Below are 9,395 nucleotides of genomic sequence, written 5' to 3'. Positions count from 1 at the left end.
TGACAGATTCGAAATTCAAATGTAATATTTTTTTATAATTAAGTGTAACAGTATTTATGGCCAGACTAAGTATGTATAGCTAATAAAAAATTCACTTATCCTAGCATAGAATCATTACAGAATCTATCAATTATGAAATTTTCTTTCGCTTAAAGAACCCAATTACAACGTGTGATAAGATATAATTGTTGGTTTTGAAAACACCCAGTGATATTGTAACCTAGATGAATGAACGCGAATCACGCTTGGCGATAACGTTCAAACGAAGATAAGATTAGTCGCAATTATGTATTTAATAACCTTATATTAAATATCAATAACTGTTATATTTACAATAAACTTGGTTACGTTTGGTAATTAAGATAAATATGCTACGTCCTGTTTGTTGAGTGGATGTACTCCAATAACAAAATAATTTGATGAATTGGCATTTAACTGCTTTTACAGATTAATGTAGGTAAATGCCCAGAGACTAATAAAATTTAAGTATAATTAAGTATTTAAGTACCTATGGACTTTATTTAATTTATTATCATAAGGTCCATAGCTGTCCACCCGCGACTTCGTACGCCTAAACAACAATTTTTTCTTGAAGGATCGAAAAGGCAGTATGTCATCTTTTACGACTGTATTTGCGTTAGGTACATCTCGTCAGATAATTATTTCAAATAAAATTTTATAAAAATCTGCCCAGTGATTTTTTACAGGTTTGATGCAGTTATAAACTGACGTCGTGATCGCCTATCCAATTCTGTAATTTTCATAATATTTTATTGGTTTTTCGTAATCGCGTAAATATGGTAAACAATTTTCTTTGTGTCCTAAGTTCCCTAAATAAAATATTGATATTTATATTGATTTAGAATATAAATTTTCCTTCAATGAGGTTGTGAGATAAGTCAAAGAATGTAGAGTTAGAATCCGGGTGTTGAATTATATATCTAATACCAGAACATCGGAGGAATAAATAAATAAGTATCTTATCAAAGGCCGTTATAGAAAAGTTAAAGAATAACAAGAATCACCAACGTCTATACAATCTAGAAAGTTCTAACTACATTTCTGTATAACCACACGCATATTTTATAACTATCTTAGAAAACCCTTTTAAATATCTAACTAAAGTAGAGCGATGAAGTCTCTAGTTCAGAACTCTGACGTGTTTTAAGTAAACAAACCAGCTAATTGTTGCATATTTAACAAATAATTACACGGTCTAATTTTGAGCAATAAAACATAACCTCGAGACAATACGCAGCTTGCGTAATGGAGCGCACTATAATTACACCAAGAACATGTAGTTAAGATAGTTGTTATCAGCTCTGATAAACATTTGCATTACAATATTTAATAGCCGTTAATATATCTGGTAATTTGTTATACCAATTACAATAACTAACATTTTATATAACGGTAGACAGACTTATGAAATATTGCAGCTATGTATAATTAAAGTCGTCTACTTTCAAAGCAAAAAGATTTTTATTTAGTACATATAAAATTATGTAGAATACATTTCTAAATGATTTAATGAATATGACAAATTAATCATTTTTTTTTAATATCGAATGAAGCAATGTATAATAATAAAAACTAGATAACTAGGAACAAAACAATATTTCGATAGCGTCAGTTCCAAGAACGATATATTAACATACCGGAATGCAGGCTCATTTCAGGGAACTTGCACGGAAACAGGATACCGTCCCATTACAGAACTTTAATCGCATACAATTGAACTATTAAATATGCATTTAATGAGAAAAGCTATTCTTTATACGAGGTGGAGTGTGGAGGCTGGTGTATCATGCTTCTGCCTTCTTGCTACTGCACTTGAGATGTTCTTAGAAACCCTTGTATGCATCTTACGCCCGTATAATTTAATTTCCCATACTTCTCAAATTTCCTTTGTTGGAATCAAACTCCTTATCACATCTTTCCTAACAGATACTTTTGAGAACAAGAACAAAAATTTAGGCTTCATGGTTAAATAAAACAGTACTTTTATTTATGATAGGAAGTGTTCATTACTACATATATATGGAAATATCTATAATATGGAAAGTGGGCTTGCATCAGTTATATTTATGTAATAGTAATGTTTCGAATACGTAATAAGTATACTAAGTAGTACTCATATAAATTAACTTTATGTGTTATTTATACACAAATATTTTCCATGGATATTTTTTAACAAGAACTCAATGTGTATAGAGGTGTTATGGTTAAAAAAATCTTTCATATTATGTGAATCTTTTTTTTTTTTATTAAAACTCAAAGTCCTGTAACAATTACCTACCTAAAACGGTATCCAAACATGCGCCTAGAATTGTCTTATCTTGTCTATAAATTTAATTTTCAAACCACTTGATTATCGTCAAGTGTTTCTTATTACTGATAAAACAAAAATATTATCAAAAAAACGCATTACACTTTGTATGTGGAAATGAACTGCAAAAGATAAACGGTGATGTTTCTTTACCTAGGAAGCTGCCTTACTTTTAATGTGACGGACGGTAGCTAGAACAATGTTTAAACAGTATTATTACAGTAAACAAACCTTAAAGGGCGCAGGTAGTTCGTCTAAACTAAATAAATAGTAAAAATCTCTCATCATAACACTCTGAAGTTATTTGTGGAAATATTTTTACATCTTCCAAAAGTTTCGGACACAGATAACTTTACTATAATATACTGGTTGATAACTTTAATATACTGCTTTTATGAAATTGCAAATTGATAGCAAATATGGAAATCTCCAAAGTTTACATACCTATATGTATTATGGTTCTACTTCTTGACATGTGTGGTTTGAAAGAAAGATTGATCCCGATACAAAAGGCTACCATAAATCACAAGAAGGTTGAACATATCAGTTCGACACATGTGGTAGACAGCTGCTTTGGTCTACGTTTTTTGTAGAAAAAAAATACATTTTGCAAATAAATTAAATGCAGAGATTTTAATATTGTATTGAAGAATTCTTTAAAATCTAACAAAATATAGATATTGAAATTACAAAATATAGAAATCAACAAAATATAGAAATTGAATATACAAAATACAGAAATCTTTAAAATCATTATAAAAGGTAACAAAATATAGAAAGTGACGTCATTCGATGATCGAATACACTTATTACTAAAATATTTATTTTTGAGACAGGAAATTTTTATCTGCAATGGCCGATAATATTATTTTTCCAAAAAAGGATCGCCTCCTTATATATGCAGTATAGTGTGACATGAATAACAATAATTATTATTAATAACTGAAGAAGTAAACAGGAAAAGGGGTCACACAAGCGTGACTTAATCCAAAACAGCAGCCAAATATACAACAATCAGATTTGGTCGAGTCCCTTCAAATTGGCCGTAAAACTCACAATTGGCATTGGTTTCTCATATCGTATGCCGTGACACCTCATAAATTGGATTAATTTATACCATTGTGTGCCGGTCGTAACTCCTTATACTGTAGAAACTGTTAATATACGTGACAATATTAGAATTCCACGCCAGAATACTAAAAGATACCTAAAATCTATAAGCTCACGCAATAAAACCAAGACGTTTACAAAGGAAATAATTTAGAGCAAGTTTATTGCATGACAATTCGACGATAAGTAGTAACATTTGTTTTGTTATCGAATAAATTTATGAAGACAATTATTTTATTATGTTAACGAGTAGATATGTCTAATGAAGATGAAACTGACACTATCAAATCAAAAGCTTAGATAAACATTGTGGAACGAACGGAAACTAGTGGCTCAGCTCGGAGATAGCTGAGTAGGCAAGACGTGTCATGAAACATTATATCCTTGAGGACACTCATCCACAATTAAACAGAGATTACACACATGGGATGCAGCTATCCGATTTCTTAACATGCCCTGCATTAGACTAGAACGTTAGTCAAACACGTTTAAAATAACATAGTAGTTAACCATAATACAAAGAAGGCGATTCTTAGAAGGCATTTGAATAATTTTCAGCTCGACAGACGCCCTGCAGATTATTAAAGTTGACGTTTTAAGAATTTGAAACAAACTATAAATGTAGTGTCGTGAAAATTGGTTATTTTGTTATTCATCATATATAACAATTCTGTCAAATATTCATATTATTCACATTTTTTAAGCAACTTTTACATTTATTTTAGTTCCTGTCAACGATATATTTAATATTTATATTATTAATAAAGGTCATTGGGGGAATGTTAATAATTTCATAATACACAGGATATTGAATTCATCCGCTCTACATAAACTCAATTGAAGGGTGCATACTAACAAAATATATAATGAGCCCAATAGAAGGCCCAGGTAGCTAGATAAGTTAAACAACATTATTATGGGCAACGTGGCGCTATAAATCAACGGGCGCCGTTGAGCAAGTACTGTTTATAACCACTCCGTACATCGCCGGTCCAAATAGGAATTCACGTAAGCGCTACATTATTATGTATGTATATTTTAATATACTTAGAGACGTTATTTATGGTACTTTGGTGTGATGTATCAAGGTTCACTCAAATTGTATCTACCATAACATGTCATGAGAGGGAAATTTTAAATTTTTGTTAAACCTATCTATCATATTAAGCTGAAGATTTCCGTATTCTTTGTTGGAATGCTGTTATTTCAGGAACTACGTCCGATTTAGATGAAATTTTGTATAGGGAGAGACTCAAAATGGATATCGGATTGTGTATATACAGGAATCCTCACAGAAACGAAAATCATCTGGTAAAACCCCAGGCATGTAGATCTTTTCCTTTCACTACCCAGGGCAAGGTACGGACTGAAAGCGAGAAATTAATAAGTGTAAAAATTTTACGTAAATGAAATTATTGAAACGATAAAATACATGATACTCACAATATAGAGAAATCGGAATAAATAAAACTATACATAAAATAACAAAATATTGAAGGAAAAACATACAATATTTCTTTAATAACCTAGTCAGCTGTACTATAATAGGACAACTCGTTCAATAGTTTCGCTTTTTGACGAGGATTATAAGCTGTACAAGTGATGTATTTAAAGAAGTCATAACATAGTTTGTAGTGTATGTATCCTTGTGCGATATATTTACGTCAGATAGTTAATAAACCATCTTATTATTTCAAATCACGTCTACATTACAGCTAAGGACACGGTACGAGACAATAATATACAGTATTATTAATCCAACGTCAATTTCTATGCAACACCACGACTATGCTAATTATTTTTCCGCAATTTTTATTCTGTGGTGTTTTTCTTAAAACTGTATGCTTTATTTAAAGTATTCAAGTTGTTCATTATGTATTGGAAGGGATATATTGAATATTCGATGTATTTAAGATACGTATCCTATTAGAGTGAAATGAATATTAAACCTCTTTCTGCGTATAAAATGTTAAATTGTAGACTTTAACCAAATAAAAGAAATGGTACGAACTAGATGGATGAACTCTTCAGTGTTCCCGCGCTTTTATATAGAGAGAGTACTGATTGGATTAAAAAACGTTTTCGCGTAATTTATGTGGCAGAATGAAAAAATAAATAATATTTACATCTATCCAGCGATATCTTCAGATCATCAGAACTGATCATGTTTCTTTGTTTTTTCTCAAACCGAATAATAGATAATGACGCGACAATATTGTAGATTTTCAAGGATCCGAACCGGAACTACTAATGCAAAATAACATTCTGTTTAAATACAAGGCAAAACTTAACTGCAAAATTCTGAAACGACAATGCATAAATTATATCTTAATGCTCTACAATTTTGCTCTACAATGGTAAAATTGTAGAACATTAAGAAATGCTTTCTGTATTTTGTTCTATACTTCACTCATTTCTAATAGATTTCACGTGCAATTTACCAATTATTCACCTACTTATGTAGAGTCTTACAGAAAAGTAGATTAAATTACATTTAGAGTAAAATTTGCTGACCCTCCTAGATTTCGACCCTGCGGATTCTCAGACCTACTCGACACAAAATTTCACATAAATCGGTCTAGCGTTTCGTAGGAGTTTGGCAACAAACACCGCGGCACAACAATGTCATATATTAGAAGATCTTTTATACTTATTTATATAACATAAACTTACGATAAAAGCTCTCGGAATGCGAGCAGCGCTGTAAATCTATTTATAAAACATTACAATTAAGTTAAAATAAGATAAATCTACGTACTTTTATTTATCCGCTTTCGCCGTAGTCACATGGCTTGTGGCTCGGAAAGTTTTTGTGAACTTTTACGATCTCCCACAAAAATATCACTGTAAGAATATCACGGTATACGTCACGTTTAACATTAAACAAGTTCCAGGTGAGTTTAATTAATGGTGTCACTGTGATAACGAATGTCTTGGTATTTCAATTGTTATCGATTTTCGAGCGCGGAGCAACACACAACGTACATTCGGCCGGCGCGCACGCCTGCGATTAAGTTGTGAACGCAGGCAGATGACAGCCCCAATGTCTTGCGTTCCCTTCCCTCCGCTAAGCTAAACACAGCTCTATACGAAATAGACTTGTCTTATTTTTATTTACTTTTATTAGACCGACGCGACGACCGGTCCTCGTGCGACGGAGATTGTCTTCGGCTATGATGTACCGATTGGATGAAGATTGATGGCCCAAGTTATAGGTAAATCTTAGTTAGGCATAGTCTGTCGTGGCAATAAATTAATTTTGTATTAAATGAAGAGTAATCATGTTAGTAGAGTACACTTATTACAATCTCTATATAGATACAATGAAACACTACCATATCCAAAAAAACAATGCAATATTTAACATGCCTTCGGTAATAAAATAAATATTCAATTTGTGAAATGTAGAATTCGAAAATGAACTTAACGTAAATAATTTCACTTCGGCATATAAGGTTCATAACCGCATAAAGCCGCTTTTGACTATACTTGGAGAGTTGTTTATATGTAACAAGTTCCCGAGAAAGTCATTATTGAGACCTTCGCCGGGCCATATTTTTTGTTCGGCCGGTTGTACGGCTGTGTGTGTAGGTACTTATAGTGTCTTGTATAAAAAACGTTTATTTTAAAATTGCGTTGATTGAGTTGTTACGGAGTTGGCGGCGGGAGCTCTGATATTGGAGTGATTTCATGCTCACCGCATCGGTTCATAAGCACCGGATTGCGTGTATGCTATTTGTATTTTTATTTTTGATTCATGATAAAGTATTAAAGAAGATTTTTTGTAGATACTGAAATAGGAACACATAAATATCAAAATATGTATCAAACAATGGCGTGCTTTCGCGTTTTTATTACGTACATTCATGTTATTTGATATATATTTTTAGTACAAAATATGAAGGTATAATAAGGTAAATCTTTCTATTTAAAAAGTCGCGTTATTTACACTACCTATCTCGAGAATTGCGAAACGGATTTCATGATTTAATTTTTAGAAATTTTAAATATTATTGTAAAGGAAAGAACAATTTTGGATTATTGTTTTTTTTTGTTAAAAAAGGTATCAACTATTTAGATAACAAATCCAATGCGAATCATAAATATCGCTAATTGATGGAAAACAGTTTACTCTATTTTTTTTTTAATTACAATTACACATACCTTAACTTAGCCTTTTTTTATTTATATTACACTAGCTGCACCCGGCAAACGCTGTTCTGCCTTACTCTTATCGTTTAGTGGTATGAAAAATAGATGTTAGCCGATTCTCAGACCTACCCAATATGCTTACCAAATTTCAGAGGAATCGGTCAAGCCGTTTCGGAGGAGTATAGAGACTAACATTGTGACACGAGAATTTTATATATAAGAAGATTTAAACATTTGTTCACTTCAATGAATAAACGCCTAGTCTATAATATTGGCGGAAATTATATCAGTCACATAATTTTAAAATACGTTTATCTCACATATATACACGATGCACCACATGGTACCTACTGACTAGTACTATATAAGTACCTAGTACCTACGTAATAGGTATCTTTAACCCCCAGGACGTTATATTATGTTTGAAGTGATTTGTGTGCGTGTTTGTCTGTAGCATCATTCCATAATACTCGGGTACTAACCAGAAGGATAATACCCTGTCTTTTTTGGCTGTTGAAAAAATGGAAGGAAAAAAAAACTGGACTATGGTATGGAAGTAAAATCTCACAACAAATTGTATTACGTGTCGTTATAAAATGGCGCGATGCGACCTATTCAATTATTTTACTACTTTACCCAAAGTAAGAAAACAACAAACAAAAAGCAAAGTATGTAGGTTTTTCGTATTCGTATAAAGAAATTTTATATAGTGAGTTTAGAATTTAGGACTGAATAGATACTTCTGCCTAACTACTTACGATCTACGTTAATAGTGGATGTTACAAAAATTAAGTATTACATTATTATTATTATTATTACAATTGTGTTATAGATCACAAATTTTTTATGTACCCCATCAAAATGCTTCATTTAATTTATTTTTAATCTATATCCTTTGTCATAATATGAGCTCTTGACACTTGTCAAAACTTAACATGTCAATTGTAGTGTCAGAACTCAGAAGCAGATCACGAAAATAATAAACATGGTTCTATGTGCTTTAAATCCAAATTAAATATAGGTGTAGTAGAAAATGGCTTTAAATCCCAAAAAGTTTTTAACGAAAGATCTGATCAATAAACCCACACCTTTAGATGTTTGGTTACAAGGCACAATTGAACAAACTGTCGGAAATGATATTTTGATAATTTCCGACACTTTCGGAAGAGCAAAAATTGTTAAATGTGAATCAGCTGATGGTGTTATAAATAAAAACTCATTACGAAAGGGTTCGTAAATATGAACTTAATTTTGTTCAAAAATATAGTACTGGTGATGGTAGAATCTTCTTATATATAAAATTCTCGTGTCACAGTTTTCGTTGCCATACTCCTCCGAAACGGCTTGACCGATTCCTCTGAAATTTGGTAAGCATATTGGGTAGGTCTGAGAATCGGCTAACATCTATTTTTCATACCACTAAACGATAAGAGTAAGGCAGAACAGCGTTTGCCGGGTGCAGCTAGTTTTATATAAAATCATGAATTGGTTGAAGCTTATAAAAGTAGATACTAAAATTACGAAATAATGGGAAAATTTTTAAATTTGTAATTTCATTGTTGGCTGTAATTTCCTACATCTCCATAGTAATTAAAAAAGTAAATGTTAGCATCAAAAGTAGATACACGATTTGCTGTAGGTATATTTTTTACCAAAACAAAGGTTTATTGTAACATTTGTCTTTATTGTTACTGAGTATTGACATTTCTAAGACCATGCAATAGAGATAATAGTTATCTGCATTTTATATTATAATAATTAGCTAGTATTCTATAGGGCAAATAAATAATACTAGGTAATAACA

General features: G+C 31.5%; 2 protein-coding genes across 2 annotated transcripts in view; one reads left to right on the top strand and one right to left on the bottom strand.

The window, feature by feature from the left end:
* Positions 1-6,484, bottom strand: part of LOC119831865 (growth arrest-specific protein 1-like) — a 17,456-nt gene extending 10,972 nt beyond the window's left edge. The window contains exon 1 of the mRNA XM_038355419.1: positions 6,198-6,484. The gene's annotated coding sequence lies outside the window, so the exon portion shown is untranslated. The remainder of the gene's footprint in view (positions 1-6,197) is intronic.
* A 2,070-nt stretch (positions 6,485-8,554) lies between these two features.
* LOC119831636 overlaps positions 8,555-9,395 on the top strand; it is a 2,066-nt gene continuing 1,225 nt past the window's right edge. The window contains exon 1 of the mRNA XM_038355071.1: positions 8,555-8,820. Coding sequence (XP_038210999.1) covers positions 8,625-8,820 — 196 coding nt within the window. The 5' untranslated portion in view covers positions 8,555-8,624. The remainder of the gene's footprint in view (positions 8,821-9,395) is intronic.

The sequence above is a fragment of the Zerene cesonia genome, chromosome 14 (assembly GCF_012273895.1).
Source record: "Zerene cesonia ecotype Mississippi chromosome 14, Zerene_cesonia_1.1, whole genome shotgun sequence".
Taxonomy (NCBI): Eukaryota; Metazoa; Arthropoda; class Insecta; order Lepidoptera; family Pieridae; genus Zerene; species Zerene cesonia.
Note: the sequence above shows the minus strand (reverse complement) of the source record. Positions and strands in the feature narration are given on the sequence as shown.